The 22,228-nt window shown below is 43.7% G+C and overlaps 1 protein-coding gene and 1 pseudogene across 1 annotated transcript; both read left to right on the top strand.

Annotated features, from left to right (window-relative positions):
- The first annotated feature begins 3,398 nt into the window (after positions 1-3,398).
- LOC114789828 (uncharacterized) lies at positions 3,399-5,782 on the top strand. The gene is made up of 2 exons (XM_028979223.1): positions 3,399-3,750; positions 4,583-5,782. The coding sequence occupies exons 1-2, from the start codon at positions 3,399-3,401 to the stop codon at positions 5,731-5,733; spliced, it is 1,503 nt and encodes a 500-aa protein (XP_028835056.1). The 3' UTR covers positions 5,734-5,782.
- Positions 5,783-10,631: 4,849 nt separating this feature from the next.
- Positions 10,632-15,006, top strand: LOC114789827 (eukaryotic translation initiation factor 4 gamma 1-like; annotated as a pseudogene).
- The last annotated feature ends 7,222 nt before the right edge of the window (positions 15,007-22,228 follow it).

Genomic DNA, 22,228 nt, shown 5'->3' with positions numbered 1-22,228 from the left:
AAGAATGATGGGCAAAGAGGGTCGGTGTGGTGTTAGCTTTAGCTTAGCACTCCGGGCTTCCCCCGTCTTTGTTTACGGTCTCGACGGCGCCTTCGAGCACTTCCGCCCGGTCGGGTAGGGTACCCAGCCTCGGGTGTTCTGCCGATCTCAGGGATGAGTTGAAGATTGCTGATAAAACTGTTAAAATTGCGAGAACCAATATCCAGAAGCTCTTGTCGGGTGCACGATGTTGAAGCACTACTATTCTGCATATCTGAATAGCCCCGAAATGAGCAAGAAAAATACCGCAAAACTGGAGAGACGCTGAGCCTCGCGATGTGTACGCGCTGTAATCTTGGTGACCATCTTTTAAAAGCCATCTTAAAAGTTGCACATGAGCAAAAAAGGCCGCGATGATGCAATAATCATGGGCCTTTCCCGCAAGGCCATACGCAGCCATCGTAAAAACGCTGTTTAGTTCGTTACACGGGCTTTATAACACGGTCTACACCGAAGTAACCTGATAGATGCATTTCCACATCTAACCACGTCTAACATATGAGAAAGAAAGAAAACGTACTTATCCATGTCGTTTTTGACGGTTTTGCCATCCCAGAGACTGCAGCCAGACCCTCTCCTCCCACGCTTCTTTCCTTCTTCCCCTTCTTCTCCTTGTAGTCTACGTTTGAAGCAGCAGTGTGGCCACCGCCCCCTACTGGTCAGGTGCCTCTTAACTCTTATACATGGGATACCTTCAGGAGGGGGAAATACCCCAATAATAAAACATGGATAACTTTTAATAGGAACAGTATGCTGCCCTCGCTCTGGGTTTTCTAGTCTCCACCAGCTAGACAGCGAGATAACGATGCTCCAATAAACAGACTTGTATTTGCTTTTCTGTGCTGATTTATTGAAGAATGGCCTCTGACCATTGCCTTCTCTATGACCATCGTAAAACTGGAAAAAATACAAATGTGACGATCAGCTAAATAACATAGCAAATTAGCTCGTTACATGCGCACAGCAAACTAACACAAAATACACATTTCTAACGCTACTAATATACAAATAATTATATCGTAAACACAAAACAAAAAGAAAGTGCTTATCTCGTCATAACCAATACTTACAGACAAATCTTGTCCAAAGCAACAACATTCTTGCTCAATACGGGAATGCTTCGGCACTATGTTCCGCCATCTGAATTCTTATTCTCCCGTTTTCAGAGTAACCAAAAATAATATTACGAGACAGCCGCTAGAGGGAGCTATAGGCCAACTTACTGCCTGCACAAGGCAGAATAAACAGTCTACACATTTCATTCCACAGTCACTGTGTACCATTACCTCTTTGGGACCGGCGTGCACTGTGTATTCAAGAATGACGTGCATGTTTGACATTGAGGGTGTTTTAGTGCCCAATGGATCAGTAGACATTGTGGATTCAGTCAAATCCCCGTCGTTTCTTTTCATTTCTTTAATTCTAGGCAAAACATACAGTCAAATTTGTTAATTAATCATTTCATTGGACGATGCTCATAATATCACTGTAAAATGCATTTTGGGTCTTGAATCCACCCTGAGACTGTAAGGGTTAAATTAGAGCCTCGAGTGACACGTTGTTGGTTAGAACAATAGAAACTCTTCTCACACACACAATCGTCCGAATGTCATGTCGTACTCCACTGTCTCCCCATCAAATGAAGACTATCATGCATGTGTGAGTGTCTCAGTCGTGTCTAATTATTAACGTTCCATCACCATACTTAATGTTACAGCATTTATCAGACGCCCTTGTCCAGAGGGACTTAAAATCAGTAGTCCCCCTGGAGACACTCAGGGTTCAGTGTCTTGCTCAAGGACACAGTGGTAGTAAGTAGAGGTGTACGTATCGATGCATTGTGATGCATCCATCATTCAACCTTACTTTACATGATATTTTGAAATAGAAGTACAACACTTAAGGTCTCGATCACTGCATGGACCATTTGGTTTTCTACAATGAGCAGAAAATCGGTCGGCATTGTGGGTCCTGGGAGAACATGGACGGAAGAGAGGAGATGCTGCCCCAACATGGTTCTGCATGTGGGCCAAAAGGCACACGTGGTGTTGTGACCGGGCCTGTATTTAAGGCACAAAAGAAAGAAAGTAAACCCGACTACGCCAACTAGGAACCTGACCTACCTACACAAGCGGAGCAGCGAGGTGTTTTTGGTTCAGGGAATTAATTAAAATATAATACAGAATTACAGCAAGATGGAAGGTTAATAATTCACACAGGATAAAACACGTTCCAGTTCTTCCTGGGTGGTAGTAGCCTTGTGGGTAACACACTCGCCAATGAACCAGGAGATCCAGGTTCAAATCCCACTTACTACCATTGTGTCCCTGAGCAAGACACTTAACCCTAAATTGCTCCAGGGGGGGACTGTCCCTGTAACTAATGGTCCAGTCCCCACAACCCGGCCAGGCCGTCCAGGGAAGAGGAGCCACCAGGATCCCGGCGTGGCTCACTAACACACACAATAAGCTCCTTGCTCCCCAATGTTTACACACATTCAAGTTTTTACAAATATAACCCGGCCCACACAGCAGCAGGGTGACGATTTTCCCAGAAAGTCCTTTAGTGCCCTGGTCAGTTTCGGGAAACCCGGTTTGGACTGCGCATGCGTTCTCCGAAAGCCACCACGGTACGACAGGTGCCCTAACCCTGGGGCTCCCAAACATTTCAGCTCACGACCCCCAAAATAACCGTGTCAGTGACTCGTGACCCCCACTATCCTCAGAAGTGGTTAAAATATACAAATGTGGCACCAAAACGCCTACCCCAACATGAGCATGACAACACAAAAGAACACAATGGTCTAACAACCATATAACTTTTTTTTTATTGTTATTAACTCATTCATTTAATTTCACCTCACCTAATGAGATGGGTGGGCATGCTGCTGGAGACCGCGACTCGGAGATCATCCTCCAAGTTCAGTCGCAACCTGAATTTATTTTTAATGTACGTGAGTGCCGAAAAAGTCTTTTTGCATAAGTAGGTAGTGCAGAACGTGCAATCTATAGTGGCTGTCTGTTTATGGGTGTCCTCTTTATGCCCACATCTCTGAACTTTTTGCACATGTTTGTCTTTTGTATCCTGTTATCCAAATATCCAACACATCCACTTACAAGCATCCTACACGATGTTGTCCAATTTGACAAGTTTATTGTACATAAAGTTTTACTTTTCTCTTATAGAGATAAGTGTTTACAGTATTTATGTTTTAGTTTAGTTAGTATAATTTGTTCAGTGTGAATATACATATGTTACATGTTACTATTATCTACTATTTTAATCTGTTGCTAGTTGTGGATAAAATGTTAAAATTGTTGATAAAATGATATTTCTAATAGTTTCTACCTGCTGCGCGCATGCGCAGTCAAGACCGAGTCGCTCGCCAGAGGGACAGTGACGTCACACCGCGCGGGATTCTGGGAACCCGGCTCGATGTGAGGATCCAGACCCCGGAGGGCTTCGCCATGGTCGGCGTGTGCTGCTGCGTCAGGAACTGTCCGAGCAGGTCGCACGACAACGCGGGGATGAAGCTGGGAAACGGAATCCGCTTCTTCGGCTTCCCGCGGTGGAAGCAGCACGAAGGGCCGAAGGTCGGGGAAGTGACGAGGAGGCGCCGGGGCGCCTGGGTGAGCGCCGTGCGGAGGAAAGGAGTCACGTTCAACGAGATCGCTCCGTCGATGAAAGTCTGTTCTCTCCACTTCCACTCGCGTGAGTCCTCCCGCTCTTTCAGCGCGCCGGAAAGGAACTTTACTGAACTTTACTGATGAGAACTTTATTAGTCAGTAAAGTACTCTTTACATCCCTCCCTCGTGATGTAAATAAAGTATCGGGAAACCCTTTTTGAATCGTTCACGTGACTTGTGACATAAAAGCTGCGTAATCAGAAGTGCGCTGGCTACGGGGGGCCGTAGAGGACACACTTTGTTCTGTTACCGTGACTCTACTTTCTCGCCGTTTTCCACGTCACTGAGCGTTTTTTTTTTTTAAAAAAAGCTGCACCAGTACCATGTACACACCGATTCATTTTTTTTTTTACTAGTGCAAGCACGTCGGATGTTTCATCATGTAGCTGATTCAGCGTTTCCATTTTCCGTTTGTTCGCTTCCTGTTCAGTTAATATTGTGCTGTGTGGGGAGGGGGAAAGTGCAATAATAAGCCCCACAAGCTGCACGCTATTTCTGCGCAACCAACACAAATTTCGACAAATTCCAACTTTGCCGTGGCACGTGTGCAAGGCCGCCGATACCCTAACCGCTCTGCATGCATGCGGTTCGGACTGATGTCCCTGTGTGATAAGAGAGTCATGCTCACCAATCAGATGTGTCCCATGCTACAGCACAGTTCATATTTCCATGTACAGTTATGCTACATTTTGTAATACACATAATATCGTGAAAATAGTGAATAATCGTTAAGTCACAATTGCAACCACAATTTTTTATTTCTTAAAATCGTTCAGCCCTACTCTGCATATTATTATTTCAATTACTGTTTCAAGTTAATATAAATGCATAAAAACTTGTGTTTTGTGTATTTGCAGGTCAACCAGCATATGAGATGCTGGAGAGTGACCCAGACTGGGTACCATCCTTAAATTTGGGCTACAACGACAGCACAAGACAAAGTAAACCGAAGCAGCTAAGTCAAAATTCCAACCTACCAGCTGAGGAGAGGGGGCTTCTGGATGGATCAAGCAACCAGCCCGAGGAGGGGGCACATGAGGATGAGCAGGTGGCACCCAGCCCGAGTCAGGAGGAGGCGCGGACTGGATGTTACCTGTGCACGGTCATGGGAAAAGAAGTGAGCCGCCTGATGGAGGAGAACCGCGAGCTGCGCCATCAGCTCAGTCAGTACCGGATGTCTGACGGTTATTTCGGCAAAGATGACGATAAAGTGCGGTACTACACAGGGCTGCCAAACCTGGAAACCTTCATGGCCTTTTTCCATTTCTTGCTGCCCCATATGCCAGAGCAGAAGACAATTCTCACGCCATTTCAAATGCTCACCTTAACTTTGATGCGCCTCAGACTGGCTCTGCCAGCACAACACATTGCCTATCTCTTTTATATATCCCCCAGTGAGGTGTGCAAGACGTACAATGACATGGTGCTCTTCTTATACACCAACCTCAGGCAGTCGCTTGTGTGGCCAGATAGACACACTTTGCACAAAATGATGCCTGAGCAGATTTTTATGACTTTTGGACGCACCGTGGCCGTGATCGTCGACAGTTTGGAGGTTGCCACAGATCAGAATCAAACTAGGAAGTATCTGATGGGTATGACACCCGGTGGATTGATTTGTTTCCTATCGAAGGGGTGGCCGGGCAGCACAAGTGACAAGCACATAATATACAACAGTGGTCTTCTTGAAAACCTGTTGCCAGGGGACATTGTCTTGGCTGGTCGAGGTTTTGACCTACAGGAAAGGGACGGCATGCTGTGTGCTGAAGTCAAATCCCCAGACCTTAAACACGGTGTCTGTCAACTAGACGCAAAAGATGTAGAGGAGACGAGAAAATTAGCTCATCTACAGGTCCATATTGAACGTGTTGTTGGAAGTGTTAGCCGCAATTACAAAATGTTAACAGGAACCATACCCAACCAGATGATGTCACAGGAAGCCACATTTTTGGATCGCGTTGTCATCGTCTGTTGTGCGCTGATGAACCGATGTACAGCTGTAGATTAGAGATGCATGTTACAATTGTCAACTTGCATATAAAATGGCTGCAAAATAATTTTATGTTTGCTGCATGCATATATATATATATATATATATATACACACACACACACATACATATATATATATATATATATATACACACACACACACACACACACACACACACACATACAGTATAAGCCAAAAGTTTGGACACACCTTCTCATTCAATGTGTTTTCTTTATTTTCATGACCATTTACGTTGGTAGATTCTCACTGAAGGCATCAAAACTATGAATTAACACATGTGGTGTTATGGACTTAACAAAAAAAAGGTGAAATAACTGAAAACATGTTTTATATTCTAGTTTCTTCAAAATAGCCACCCTTTGCTCTGACTCTCTTGATGATTCAAGAGGTCGTCACCAGACGACCTCTGTTTTCGAATAGTCTGTTCCCAGAGGTGTTTAGCACTTGTTGACCCCTTTGCCTTCACTCTGCGGTCCAGCTCACCCCAAACCATCTCGACTGGGTTCAGGTTCGACCAGGTCTCCACTTTTATTTATTGGAGCTGGTAAGGTGGTAGTAGCATAGTAAGTAAAACACTCTGAGCAAGACCTGGTGAATCAGCTCCTCTTGTGTAAATTAGTCACCAACTGTGGACATCTTTAGGCGGTGGGAGGAGACCGGAGGAGACCTATGCCAACATGGTCTGCAGAATCACACAAAGCATGTAAAAGTTGTACTGTCACTGTGCAATTGAAATATGGGACATGCTTAGCATCAACCGTCTTTGACAGAAGCCCGAATTCCCTTCTTTTGTTCTTGCTAGTTACCTACATTCTCTCAGAAGCAGAGCACAATTTAAAAGAATCTGTGTATATGGCAAAGAATTCAATTCATGCCATTTTGCAGATGACAAGCACAGAGCTTGTCTTTATTGAGATTTTTTTTTTAAAGATTCCTAGGTTCTGTTTCCTCAGGAATTGTGATTATGTGCAGATATGCCCTCCATTGTGACAGAAACTGACTAGATCCCAGAGGGGCTTGTGAGAGTGAAGAATGGTTGGACTTTCTACCATAGTGTCCCTGAGCAAGACATTTAACACGAAGTTGCTTGTAACTACTGATTGTGAGTCGCTCTGGATAAGGGCGTCTGATGAATGCCTCAAATGTAATACAGGGTCACAGGTGACAATCATATCACCTCGGCACTGGACTCCGCCCAAACGTTCTTCACTCTCACAAGCCCATCTGGGATCTGAGCAGTCTATGTTACAGCAGCGGGCATATCTGCATACTGCTTCAAAACAAAGGGATTATTATCACTATGAGCGCTAGCTTGTGCGCCTGATGCCTGTTTAAACAACACAAAAACATGACTTTTCAGTCGTATGTGTTTGAGGTTTTCAGTGAAGTGTGTGCATAACCGGTTTTATAAATGTGTGAGCATGCGAAAGCTTTTCAGTTGTATATGGGGAGTGTGTGGTTTTCTTTGTGTGTGTGTGTGTGTTACGTCCTTTGGGCCGTAGAATGGTTTGGGGTGCTCTGTGTTTGTGCTCTTTCTCTTTTCGGCTGTCTACTGAGCGGAGATTGGGATTATGGTTCCCATGCAGGCTGAAGTCGATTATTTGCTTAGCCATGGGCTTTCCGTGCCCAGTGAGAGTGCGTGGAGTTCTCCATGCATACTAGTTCCTAAGCCGGACAGTACATTCAGGTTTTGCACAGATTATCGGAAGGTGAATGCAGTGACAAAGCTTGATTCCTTTCCGCTGCCTCGAATGGAGGATTGTGTGGATAAGGTTGGCTCCGCTCGCTTTGTCAGTAACCTTGACTTCTTAAAGGGCTACTGGCAGGTGGCACTAACTCCCAGACCTGTTGAGATTTCTGCCTTTGTCACCTCCCATAACTTGTTGCAATACTCTGTGATGCCATTTGGCCTGAGGAAAGTGTCGGCTACCCTTCAACGCTTAATGAATAAAGTTTTAGCAAATGTGTCGGATTGTGAAGCTTACCTTGATGATGTAATTGTGTACTCTAAAACTTGGCCTGAACATGTGGAGACGCTGCGTACCGTATTTACACAATTAGAGTCCGCATGTCTTACCTTGAACTAGCGAAATGTGAATTTGGTAATGCCACAGTTATCTGGGAAAACAGGTGGGTCAGGGTCAAGTTCGTCCACTTGACCCGCCTTAACCACTAGGCAGTGGTGGCCTAGTGGTTAAGGAAGCGGCCCTGTAATCAGAAGGTTGCTGGTTTGAATCCCGATCTGCCAAGGTGCCACTGAGGTGCCACTGATGGGTTAAATGCAGAGGACAAATTTCACTGTGTGCACTGTGTGCTGTGCTGCTGTGTATAACGTGTGACAATCACTTCACTTTCAGGATTTTAGCTATCTCGGAATTTCCTACGCCTACCACTCGAAGGGAGTTGTGTAGGTTTTTGGGGATGGTTGGATATTATCGAGGGTTTTGTTGAAACTTTGTGGAGCTTACTTTGCCGCTTACGAACTTACTTAGGAAAGACTGTTATATGGTCTGAGGATTGCCCCTGTTGTGGAGGATTTTGCTGAAAGGCCGATCAATGAACTCAAGCAACAGCAAACAGTATTGTTTATTGTAGTCCACAACTAAACAGTCAGCCAGTCGAGAGATCTAGTCCCTCCGAGCCATCGTTCTTATACATTTCACTTATTACTAGTCACGTCATAAAAACACACAAGACCCAAAAGACTGAGGTTGTGTGTGTGTGTGTGTGTCCCTGTCTCAATAATGTGTTCAATTGTCTGTTATTGATGTTTTTCTGCAGTTGCGGTTGATTACAATGTATCAGAGGCTGGTTTAAATAATTCACACTCACTCCTAAAATTCCAGCTCAGAGAGACGCTGTCTCTTCTGTGTGTGTGTGTGTATGTGTGTGTGTGCGTGCTTAGGCATATCAATTCATATTACATTTCTATGATTTCAGTTTACATTTAAGTGTTTAAAATATAAATGCATTACATTTCTATGATTTCAGTTTATAATTAAGTGCATGATGCTTACATAATAACTATAGATAACTATATATATATAACTAAACATAATAACTATGCTTACATAATGCTATAATGCTTATAATGTTACATACAACAAACATCTTATTTTTCTGAGTAGGACCCATAGTAAAAACATTAATTTAAGTGTGCTAGTTCAATCATTGTAATCATACATCTGTTACCATAACACAGATCCTGGCTACTGAGGCCTGGCCAGTAAACAGTTCTTATTAAGCATTGTGCACCCAGTGATTGGTAGGGCATACCAATCCTCCCCATAATTTGCTGGGCCTTGCTGGCATTATCTCATTTCTTCCCATACCTTCCCAACCTTGGTTGGCCTTCAAACTCTAGGGAGTGTTCTGTAGGTGTGCATGTGAGCTGCCGCCCACCGGGTTTGGAATGCGCTTTTCTGTGGTTCCCTCATGCTTGTTTCAATCTTTTCCATCCCACTTTTGACCATTATCCCATTATAGAGAAGGTTGGGGGGGATCTTTGCAGCACACATGCTGCCTTTTTTGTAGATAGAACACATAGCAATTACCTCAGATCACAACACGCCTTCTGCCTACTCTAACTTGCCCCATTTCCAGGAAACAGCCCACTAACCCTAATGGTGAGTGGAACCTCGCCTTGCTACCCTTAGACATGGGCTCATGCAAATAACTCTAGCCGTGTTTGCTGCAAACGCTACATTACTGTTTATACTGCACAGCCCTACGATATACCCACTGTACTTTGGCCAGAGTCTCTGCCTTGTCATTTTGCAGAGGAAAGGCATCCACCTTACAAACCTGGCCGAACATGTTTGGGGAAAAGAGGAGATCTGGTCACATTAACTATGCTAACTTTAGACCACATTATATAATGTAAACAACTGTTTCCTTATCCCCCATTTTGAAAAGCTGCTCTAATTGAATCAACTGATTAACAGCTCGAGGGCCACCCCACCCCTATGGCCATGCCCCACACCCCTGGGTTGAGGGATGTGCACTTCATTTAATAGTAAATGAAGGACGGTATGACGGCACGTGAAAGAGGGCATTGTAGTATTTGTGAAAGAGTATAGTATTATGAGTATCCATACTTGGTCTCACACAACAATATAATGTCCTATAGGGCCTCTCATACAGGAATGCCTCTTCACCAGCAATGTAACACTAACCTGAGGGCTGTTAATTGGTGTTGGAGCTTGGACCTCCACCACCACTGAGACATCGCTGGGCCTGACATCCATCAATATTTTCACAATGGATGGCTGCAGTGGGTTTTGGACATTGGGGTGATGTGATGGATGTGACATAGACATGTGATGGATTTTGATATTCTTCTTCATAATGCTTATGAAAAGAAAATGGTCAACAATTCAGTATCTGAGTCAGGGTAGTGACTCTGACCAATCAAAATTCCAACATTTATTCTTCAGATATTAGGATAGCCATTTAAGCAAAAAAAAAAAAAAAAAAAAACATTTTATTTGCCAAATGAAGAAACAAACTAAAGAAAATCACAAACTGGGCAAACTTCGCCTTCTGTTTACAAAACTGTATTTACGTCTATTTCGAAAAAAGGCAAAAAGAAATAATGCAGAAAAGATGGAGACTGAAGCAGTTTCAGAATTAAATTAGTCAGGGGAAAAGCAGGAGCAGACGTACCTGATGCAGGAGAGACATGAGCAGGTTCAGATGGAGAAAATGTTGGAAGAGGCGAATATGTAACTGCTGAGGCTGAGACAGGATAAGGCTCAGCTGGAACACATGTTGTAAGAGGCATATACGAAACTGCTGAAGGAGAGACAGGAGAAGGTTCAGATGGAGAAAATGTTGGAAGAGGCGAATATGAAACTGCTGAGGATGAGACCGGATAAGGCACAGCTGTAACACATGTTGGAAGAGGCGAAGGAGAGGAACAAAGAAGTACACTGTAAAAACAGAATCATGGTGTAAGCACAAGCACATTGTGATGAAAAGGGACGTGGCTTCGGATTGGGACTGGCTCCGTGTCCTGTATGCATACAGAAGGATGTGAGTGCATGGAGGAGTATAGAGCCTGAATTAGAACAGATTTTAGTCTGGAAGCCCATTAACCCAGAAGAGAAGAAGAGGTATGATCGTGAGTTCTTGTTGAGGTTACAGTTTATTAGTGCCAGCATGCACAAGCCTGAGGGTTTGCCACAGATCAGCGGCGTTGTGCTTGACAAGGCTAATAAGATGCCATTGCGTCCTTTGGACCCAAGCCGTTTGATAAACTGTGGCCCAGATTTCACCGGGTCCTTTGCCAACCTAGGCAGACAGTCATCCAGTGGCAGAGGCCCTCCCCCTTTCCCATGGCGGTCTCAGCACGGTCCAAGGAAGGAAACAGAGAACATCATCACCAGTGTGTCGCTCAATAATGACATACAGCTGAATAAGGCAGAGAAAGCATGTAAACCTGCAGTCAAGAAGCAGACCCGCAGTCGTGCTGCGGAAGAGGACGCTGAAAATGACTTTTAGGGCAACAAACCACAGGAACTGTTTCACCGTGTGAGGAGCGTTTTGAACAAACTCACACCTCAGATGTTCCAGCAGCTGATGAAAAAGGTGTCTGAGTTCACCATTGACACAGAAGAGAGGCTCAAGGGTGTTATTGACCTGATCTTTGAGAAAGCCATTTCTGAACCCAACTTCTCTGTTGCTTATGCCAACATGTGCCACTGCCTTATGGGGATGAAAGTCCCCACATCAGATGAGCCGGGAGTCACTGTGAATTTTCGCAAGCTGCTGCTTATCCGTTGTCAGAAAGAGTTTGAGAAGAACAAGGACGATGATGAGATCCTTGAGCAAAAGCAGAAAGAATTGGATGCTGCTGCTGATGAGGAAGAGAAGCAACGACTGACTGATGAGCTTGAGGAGGCCAAGGACAAAGCTCAGCAGCGGTCTCTTGGCAACATCAAATTAATTGGAGAACTGTTTAAGCTCCAGATGTTGGCAGAACCCATTATGCATGACTGCATAGTCAAGCTGCTGAAAAAACATGATGAGGAAAGCCTGGAGTGTTTGTGCTGCCTCCTGTCAACTATTGGCAAGGACATGGACTTTGAAAAAGTCAAGCCACGTATGGACCAGTACTTCAACCAGATGGAGAAGATAATCAAGGAGAGGAAAACATCATCTAGAATTTGTTTCATGCTTCAGGATGTTCTGGACTTAAGAAGGAACAACTGGGTGCCCAGAAGAGTAGTAGACCAGATCCACAAAGAAGCAGAAATGGAGGAGCACAGAGAGCAGATCAAAGTGCAGCAGAAGCTCATGTCCAAGAAAGACAGACCAAGACCCACCCGAGGAGGACCCCACGGGACTGGGAGTCCTGGCATTCAGCCACAAGATGAGGGCTGGACTATTGTTCGGATCAGCAAGTTCCGTAATCGCCTGTGAACAGATGCTTTTGTCATGTAAACAAGGCGGGGCCATGCTGAGCCACTTCAAGGACACTTGTGTTTCACTTTGATATCTTAGGGAGAAATTAACACACATGTTTTTTTCCTTTGTTGAAGAGATTTATTGATAAAAACAGTACAAAATAAAATAAAAACCAAACCAACCATTTGTACAAATATTTACAAATAATAATAAAAAGCCATACGAGAGCTAGCCATCGTGCAAGCTCCACCAGGAAGTCTTTCCTGCTTCCCGGTGCATGCATGATATAGCACATGTGTATTCAATGCTGCCATGTCAATCATATTATAGAACACGGCAACTGGCCAGCGCCGTGTTCCTCTGCGGACAGTGTACTCCCGCACCATCTGGTCCATCACATCCACGCCACACTTTGTGGTGTTGTAAAGAGTGACAGTGTTTGGCTTCCTTTTGGTGGTATTATCAGTCTGAACCACGCTGTGCATGCTGCTAAGAACATAGACGGTCTTCTTCCGTTTGGCCGAATACGGCGTCAGTGTGGCAGCAGTGGTTGAAAACAAATGTTATTTTCATAGCACTTTTACACACAATGACACACTTAGAGGTGTTGATTCTAAAAACCACAAAAGACCTGCAACATACCTGAGTGGTGAATTCACTGCGATCTGTTTGTCTGGCGGATTGAGGAATTTCCCGGTGAATCTTGTTGACTGTGCCGAGGATGGTGGTTTTCCGGCTAAGCAGTTTTTGTGCAAGTGACAGCGATGTGAAGAAATTGTCCGTGGTAACATTTCTGCCCTTGTCTAGGAATGGTTCCATCAGCCTCATCACTACGTTTTCAGACAGTCTCTCCCCACTGGGACGACTGGGGTCCTTGCCAAGATATGGGAGGACATTGCAAATGTACTTGGATTTTAGGTCGCAAGCCACCCAAAACTTGATCCCAAACTTATCAGGTTTAGTTGCAATATACTGCAGGAAACAGCAGCGAGTCTTTGACGGGAATAGCTGTTCATCAACGGGGATATGTAGACCAGGGTTGTAGGACGTGACGCAGTTGGTGACAAATGATCCCCACACACTGGAAATTGCAGCGAACTTGTCTGTCTTTGCTCGATCACTGCGGGTGGACCTGTCATCAAAGCGTAGGTGTCGCATGATGTCTTGGAAGAGGTTTCGCGGCATAGTTCCAATGATCTGTGGGTTTCCCAGGTTTGCTGACCAGCAGTCACGTAGCGATGGAACCTTGGTAAGCCCCCGCAAGATGACAATTGCGATAAATGCCATTAGTTCAGGGAGGGCCATGAACCAATGAGCATGCTCCGTTTGCTGTGCATGTTGTATAGCAAATTTTAGCAAGCGATTTTTGCCATTTTTTTCTGACTTCTTCTGTTGGCTCTCCATCACATGTATATGTTTCTAGTTGGCCGTGAGGGAACTCCGCGTAAAATCCCTCAGACCAACCTCCTGTGGAGAGGCCATCAGCTCCATTGTCCTCCTGCTTTTGTTGTGCAAAAACAATAGTTACCTGTCAACCCTTGGAAAATTTGCATTTCTTTACCCACACCACTGCTTCAAGACAGGCCAAAGCCACAGTATACATTGAAGTAGACAGTTGACATTGAAACCTTCACAAAAGCTTACCATATCTATACAAAATATCCCACACACTGACTGACCTGCAAGTATGAAAGACACTTTCACAAAATATAGAAACACTGCAAACACAGACTTTGAAACAGACAGACTGTGTTGGATAGTAACCACTGATATGATGAATTGGAACTGAGGAACTGAGCTTTTTTTTTTTTTTTTTTTACTTTCTTTATTTATTTTTATTTCATTTTTGCTATTTTTATATGAACAGGCAGAGGAGAGAGCACACCCACCTAAAATTCAGTGATTATTCTGTACATGTATGAGCATGTTTATCAAATATCAAAAGCTTCACTCAGGTTATGACATACATTGGAGACTGATGTGTTAGAATGTTTCTTTCATTTCATTCTCTTAGCAACTTTTCATTCTATTTTCAGTTTATTTTTAATAAATAAAACACACTTGTATTTCTCTATTTGGTGACAGACGAGTGCCACACAGGAGCAGCTCCAGTCGAGATTGTAGTGACAGGGATCGTATGGTCCGGGAGCGTGGTGATGGTAATCGCTTTGACCGGTTTGAGAGGTGTGATAGCCAGGATGACCGTAGTGCAGAAAGCGCAGCTTTAGCCATGGAGCGGACGGCCGTGGAGAAGCTGTGCATCGAAAGGACACAGCCATAAAAAGACTGGAGCACTTTGGGCTAAGGCTGGGGTCATTTGGACGGACATCCAGATGATGAAGATGTTAACAAGTTTGTCACAGAACAGAATGTGGAGTTTACTCTTAGGGAAGAGTCAGAACAACCTACTAAAAAGGAGCTTTCTATGGAGGATTTGATCAAGCAGCTTGACAAATTCATCCAGGACAAATCTAGCAACCAGAGGATCCACGGCTGGTTGGAAGATAATTTGAATGAGCACCAGATGATCTCTAGTCAGTTTGTGCGAGCGCTCATGACTTCTGTTCGTCAGTCGGCCATTATTTATGAAAACCAGTCCAAAGTGAATGTGGAGCCAAACTCCTCCAGAAGTTCCAGAAGGAACTGCAGGCACTTTATGCTCTCCAGGCACTCATGGTTCGGATGGAGCAACCTGCTGACTTGTTACGCATGTTTTTTGACACACTCTACGATGAGGATGTGATTAAGGAGGAGGCTTTCTACAAATGGGAGTCCAGCAAGGATCCTGCTGAGCAGCAGGGAAAGTCAGTGACAGCTTTTTCACCTTCATGACGCAGAAGAGGACTCAGACAACAGCTAGGCACCGCCCACATCACCTTGGCATCATTTACATTTTACATTTACATTTACAGCATTTATCAGACGCCCTTATCCAGAGCGACTTACAATCAGTAGTTACAGGGACAGTCTCCCTGGAGCAACTTAGGGTTAAGTGTCTTGCTCAGGGACACAATGGCAGTAAGTGGGATTCGAACCCGGGTCTTCTGGTTCATAGGCATCACTGTGGGGTCCTCCTTTTATGAGAAAATAATTCCTGAAAAGACGATACAAACCAATGCTGCACTTGTGTTAATATAAATATGGATACAACATAGTGTATCACATGCAAGTATAGAGTTTTTAAAAGAAATGCTCATTTTATGTTCACGAGGCATGACATGGGAACATGCCCTGATGCATGCGTGCGTAGGGTGGTAGTAGCCTAGTGGGTAACACACTCGCCTATGAACCAGAAGACCCGGGTTCGAATCCCACTTACTACCATTGTGTCCCTGAGCAAGACACTTAACCCTAAATTGCTCCAGGGAAACTGTCCCTGTAACTACTGACTGTAAGTCGCTCTGGATAAGGGCGTCTGATAAATGTAAATGTAAATGTGACCTCCGATCAAACTTGAAGCTCTTAAGGTTAGAGAGTGTGTTGTGCAGGGGAGTTGAAGTGTTCTGTTTTAAACAGGCAGTCTGTTCCCTTTATACAGTAGATATTAGAAGGAAATATTCATATAGACAGAGTGGAACTTTTTATTGTGTGTCAGCAGTTCTTCAAGGTAATAGTCTATGTAAACAAGAGCGACCTTCAGTGTCACCTCTCTGCAAGGCTACACTCCTGAAATCATAAGTTTAATCAGAAACAGTTATGATTAATGTGAAAAATCATAGAAAAGTATGGAAATATATGGAACGCTGCATAAAATTTGTCGTTGTTGTTTAATAAAACATCTGCAACGAATCAGTATCTGAGACAGGGTACTTTCTGACCAATCAAAAATGAAAGGGTGAGGTTGGCCATGGGCAGGTCTCGACTTCTTGCAACCTGTAGGGAGGCGGAGTTGGGTTGCTGGGGCTTCTTTAAAACTTCTTCAGATATTAGGACATCCATTTAAGCAAAAAAAAAAAAAAAAACTACATATATTTTATTTACCAAATGAAGAAACAAACTAAAGAAAATCACAAACAGGGCAAACTTCGCCTTCTGTTCACAAAACTGTATTAACATCTATTTAGAAAAAAGGCAAAAAGAAATTGTGAGACTGAAGCAGTTTCATAATTAAATTAGTCACAGGAAAAGCAGGAGCAGACGTACCTGCTGCAGGAGAGACATGAGCAGGTTCAGATGGAACACATGTTGGAAGAAGCGAATTAGCACCTGCTGAAGGAGAGACAGGAGAAGGTTCAGATGGAGAAAATGTTGGAAGTGGCGAATATGTAATTGCTGAGGATGAGACAGGATAAGGCTCAGGTGGAACATATGTTGGAAGAGGCGAATTAGAACCTGCTGCAGGAAAGACAGGAGAAGGTTCAAATGGAATAAATGTTGGTAGGAGCGAATTAGCATCTGCTGGCGGAGAGACTGGATATCATTCAGATGGAGGAAATGTTGGAAGAGGCAAATTAGAACCTGATGCAGGAGAGACTGGAGAAGGTTCATATGGAGGAAATGTTGTAAAAGGCGAATTAGAACCTGATGCAGGAGAGACTGGAGAAGGTTCATATGGAGTACATGTCAGAAAAGGCGAATATGTAACTGTTGAGGAAGAGACAGGATAAGGCTCAGCTGGAACAAATAATGTAGGAGGCGAAGGAGAAGAAAAACAGGAGTACAGTGTGCTGAGGTGGAACATGTGAGCAGTGGCATCGGATTGGGACTGGCTCCGTGTCCTGTATGCATACAGAAGGATGTGAGTGCATGGAGAAATATAGACACTGAAAAAGTATGGAAAAAGTATGGAACGCTGAAAAGCATAAAATACGTCGTTGTTGTTTAATAAAACCTCTGCAACGAATCAGTATCTTAATATTTACCCTGTGCGCCTGTTTGACCAGTAGTAGAATGATAGTGCAACTGAACGTTCGTTTCTTTATTGTTGTTCTTTGCGTATTTCTCTGACTTCTCTTGTAACTTTTCTTTTCGCTACTCCCACATACACTTCCGGGTTGCGCTATCACATAACTCGTACAGGTATAACTTTATCTAAAGTTAAAACAAACCTTTTTAATTATGATGCCATGTTACTCATTGCCTTAAATTATTGTGCAATAGTTAATCCAAATTAACAAAGGAAATCTCATATCTTACTGACTTCCTTCTATGGTCCATTATAGCACCAGCTACACTCCCACCAAATTACCATTGATACAATGAAGATGCTACACGTATCTCTTCATGCAATACATCAATGGGTAATTTCCAAATAAACGACTTCTTCAAACCACACACATTCAGAAATGAACATTAAGTCACATTTCCAATGTACAACAGTAGATTATAACTTTTAATTACTTTCCACAAGAACGGCTAACTTTAGTATGGGTCTTTCTATGATGGATGGCTTATGTAAGCGTTCAACCTTCTTTCCCATAAAAACTTGGAGCCAGTTTGAGTTCATGAGGTCATCTACTTTAGAGCCATGTGAGGCGTGGTCAGCTGAATTCTCTGCCGTGTCAATGTAATACCATTGCTCTGGGTTTGTAGTTTGACGTATTTTCTGGACACGGTTGGCTACAAAAACATGAAATGTTTTGCCCTCATTGTTAATGTACCCAAGAACTACCTGTGAGTCTGTCCAAAGGTATTCTTTGTCAACTCTGAGCTGTAGTTGTCTTTATAGCATGAAGCTCACTGCAGCTGAGGTTACAGCTGCAGTTAGTTCTAACCTTGGTATGGTGACTATTCTGGTTGGTGCAACCCTTGCCTAGCCCATGACTAAAGTGCAGTGTACTTGATGTTCACTCAACAATCTGATGTAGGAGCACTGGCCATATCCTTGACTGCTTGCATCAGAGAAGTGATGAAGTTTGATTCTCTGCACTTCACCAAAGTTCTTGGGCTTGAAGCTCCTAGGGATCTGTATCATTTTTAGATTTTCTAGATCTTTCATCCAGCTCTCCCACCTCAGCGTCAGTTTGGTAGGTAATGGGTCATCCCACCCTATACCTTTTTTGCACATTTCTTGCAACACTCTCTTTCCTTCTAAAATGAAAGGGGCTAAGAACCCTAAGAGATCATAGTGGTTTTTCATCAAGTGTCACTTGGAAGAAGAAGTTATCATTTTCTGTTCCATTTTATCCCTAGTACTCGTTGCACTGGAAGGTCATTGTAGTTGAGGTCAACATCCTTTATCTCAGCTGCACGTTCTGCTATATCGATTGAGGGTGGTAGTAGCCTAGTGGGTAACACACTCGCCTATAAAATCCCGTTACTACCATTAACCCTACTTAACCCTAAAACTGCTCCAGGCAGACTGTCCCTGTGTTACTTCCTGGAATTTTGGTGTGTTTCTGTTGTGTGTTTTGTGTTGTTTGCAGGTGCTTGGTGATAACAAATTCAGCCCACCTGTTCCTGCTGTGGACCGGCAGAATAACAGGAGCCTCAGTCTCATTTTTCGGGGGCTGCGCTTGCCGTGCCATCCACCCCGCCCGCCCGCCTCCCTACCATTTCCCTTTGACATCACTTCCGGTTTCTTCTGTGCGGTGTTTGTTTGTTTTTCTGTTTTCCCGTTTTGTTGGTCGTTATTCGTTGTAATTCGATTGGTATGTATTTCTTCTTTATTTATATATTTCATTGTTAATAAAATACTTGTTAAATTTCTCCGTTGCGTCTTAGTAGGTTTTCGTTTTTGTCCTTTCTTTTGTGATGGGCAGGAGCCCCTAGTCCGGCTCGTAACAAAATTGGGGGCTCGTCCGGGATTTGTTCCCTGTTTTTTTTCGCAGGAAAGACTTTTGTTTCTCTTCGGGACATCTGTATTTTGGGGAAGACTCACGTTTGACGTTTGTTGGGAAGTCTGGTAAATTAGGCGTCTCCAGCCAGATTTTCGTAATCCCTCCATCGGAGCGCATTTGTTGTTTTGTTGGTTTGTGTTTAGGGATTTTATTTGGGTGGTGTTTTGAAGAGTAAACCTGGGGGGAGCTTTGCGGTTTGTCTTATGACTGACCACGAACCTTCAATTGGTAACGCTCTTTGAAGAAAAGAAGGTTTATTTAGAGGGATAGTTAGGCAGGCTTAGGGATCACAGTTCCCACACTAATGTGTTGTTGCGGTGGAAAAAGCGCACATTTCGCTCCGCCATAGAACGGGCTTTATTGGGCATTAATGTACTTGCGGCGCAGACCGAGGGTCAGGCGTCTCCGCAATCTGCAGCCAGTAGCATCTCTGAAATGGAATTAAAGATGCGCGAATATTCTTTTCGGGAACAGCAGATGCAATAAGAAGAGAAGGAAAATCGAGAAGGAGTTGCACATTCGTAAAATGGAGATTGAATTACAAGTAAAACGACTAGAGTGTGAGGAATGCGAGAGAGAGCGGAACTGGGACTATGAAAGTCAGGGCGAAAGGGAAGAGCGGGACTTTGTTTTAAAGAAATTAGCATTAGAATTGACCGCTAGAAAAGACGCCGTAGTTCCGGCTGTTGAAGGTGTTTCCCCCGTCTCTGTTCCACCTCCATCGTTCATTCTAGATTTGGTTCTCCCCTTCTCTACGGAGAGTTGCTGTGATTCTGATGTGCTGGTGCAGGGAATTGAAATGGGGTTCACTAGAGTCCCATTGCACATTCTGCACTTAAAAAGTGAGTTGGTCTTGGGTGTTTTTAGTGTTCTCAGCTTCCAGTGAAAAGGGTTTCCTTTCTTTTGGGAAATGATGTCGCTGAAGGAAAAGTCCTTCCAGTTCCGGAAGTCGTCGACGTACCAATGCTGGTTACTGATGTGGCTTCAGTCTTTTCTGCGAGTGTTGTTACTCGAGCTCAAGCTCGTAGGTATCAAGATGAAGTTGGGTTATCTGATACTTTTATTTTGTTCGACACTTCGCCTGTGATTTCTGCGCATGTATCTGAGGTGACGTCCACATCTGGTGGTGCTGCAGCTGCTGATTATGTGTGGCTGAGAAAAGATAAAGTGTTGGTTGCTGATGAACAAAAGACAGATCCTTCTCTGGCCCGGTGCCGTACTGCTGCTGCCAGAGAAGGAGGTAGCTAACACATCCATTAAGAATGTGAGTCTCAAGGAGCCTTGGAAAGATTTCATCAGACACTGAAGACCATGTTTCGTACGTACAGTGATCACACTAGAGAGTGGGATGATGGGTTGCCAATACTATTGTTCGCTGTTCGTGAAACACCCCAAGAGTCACTTGGTTTTAGTCCTGCGGATTTGTTCTTTGGCCACACCATCCGGGGCCCATTGAAACTTTTGCGTGAGAAGTGGGAATCTCAGGGCAAAGATCATCAACGGAACATCCTTGATTATGTGAGTGCATTTCGTGAGCGTTAAAATCGATCATGTGAGTGTGCACGCGAAGCTTTATCAAAATCTCAGTTAAAGATGAAGGGGCGTTATGACCGTAAGGCTGTGAGTCGGGAGTTCCAGCCTGGTGAAAAAGTGCTTTTGCTCTTGCCTGTTATAGGATCTGCTTTAAAGGCAAGGTTTATGTCATTGGTACGCCTGATAGACGGCGTAAAACTAGAGTGTGTCACATTAATATGCTCAAGTCTTATGTTACCAGGGATGTGGAGAAAGTAGCTGCTGGAGCAGTTCCAGTTGCAGCCGTATCCACTGCGGTGATTCCTTGCTACAGTCCTGAGGAGGACGGCCTTACTCTGCGAGACGTTCCTGTGACATGTGCCCATATCCAGAATTCTGAAATCATGTCTGATCTGGACTTGTTTCTGTCACATCTCTCTGATCAGCATGCTTGTGAGATTAAAAATGTGATAGGCCTCTTTCCTTCTTTGTTTTCAGATGTGCCATCTTGTTATGCCATGACATTGACATAGGTGACCATGCTCCCATAAAGCAGCATGCATACCGCCTCAATCCCACAAAGAGGGCTGCGATGGCAGCTGAGGTCTTGCTGATCATGGGTTAGCAGTGCCCAGTTCTAGTCCCTGGAGTTCTCCATGCATTCTGGTTCCTAAACCAGATGGCACTCATCGGTTCTGCACTGACTATCGTAAAGTGAACGCAGTCACACGACCCGACTCGTTCCCACTGCCTCGTATGGAGGATTGCGTCGACCGTGTGGGCTCTGCTAGTTTTGTCAGTAAGCTGGACTTATTGAAAGTCTACTGGCAGGTGCCACTGACATCTAGAGTGCTGAGGTGTCAGCATTTGTGACGCCAGATAGTTTTATGCAGTATTCCGTAATGGCATTCGGGTTGCGGAATACACCAGCAACCTTTCAGCGTCTTATGACTACAGTGTTGGCAGGAGTGCCTAATTGTGAGGCGTACCTCGATGATGTAGTCATTCATTCGTCTACCTGGTCTGAACATGTGCAGTCACTCCACACTGTGTTTGACCGGTTGTGTAAGGCTTCGCTCACCCTAAACTTGGCGAAGTGTGAGTTTGCTAAAGCAACTGTGAGTTACTTAGGTAAACAAGTTGGTCAGGGACAAGTTCGTGCCCTTGCAGCTAAAGTAGTAGCTAGGGCTGCAACTAATGATTATTTTCGATTAATACGATTAATCGTAGAATCGGATATAAAAAAAAAAAAAAGCATTCATTTCCAACCCTTTAATCAAAAACAGAACCAAAATCTTTAGAAAGTGCACAAACATGTTGCTCCTTGAGCTGTTATAATAATAATAATAAAATATAATAAAAATGGACTAACACAAAAAACATACACATCTATGCTTTACATCTGCCAAATATAGACTTTTTTTATATATAAAGTGCCACCTGAGCTGCCAGAATGATAAATAATTTATAAAAAAAATAAAGAACAATACAAATCAGAAAATTTAACAGGATTTGTTTGAATGTCAGAACTTGTTCTCTACACTACACTGCAGATGCACACACTCACAAACTCTCACACTGACACACACACACACACTGCAAAAAATGCTTTTCTAACTTAGTAGTTTTGTCCTGATTTCAGTTCAAATCTCTAAAAAAAATATTAAATCAAGATACATTTACTAGACACATGAAATAGCATAAGAAATTGTCTTGTTTTCTGAAAAAACATCTCAAAATTAAGTGATTGTTTGCTTAAAACAAGCAAAATTATCTGCTTATATCTCATTA

This window comes from Denticeps clupeoides, chromosome 5 (genome assembly GCF_900700375.1).
Source record: "Denticeps clupeoides chromosome 5, fDenClu1.1, whole genome shotgun sequence".
NCBI lineage: Eukaryota > Metazoa > Chordata > Actinopteri > Clupeiformes > Denticipitidae > Denticeps > Denticeps clupeoides.
The sequence above is the reverse complement of the archived record's forward strand: the minus strand, read 5'-3'. Positions and strand labels throughout refer to the sequence as shown.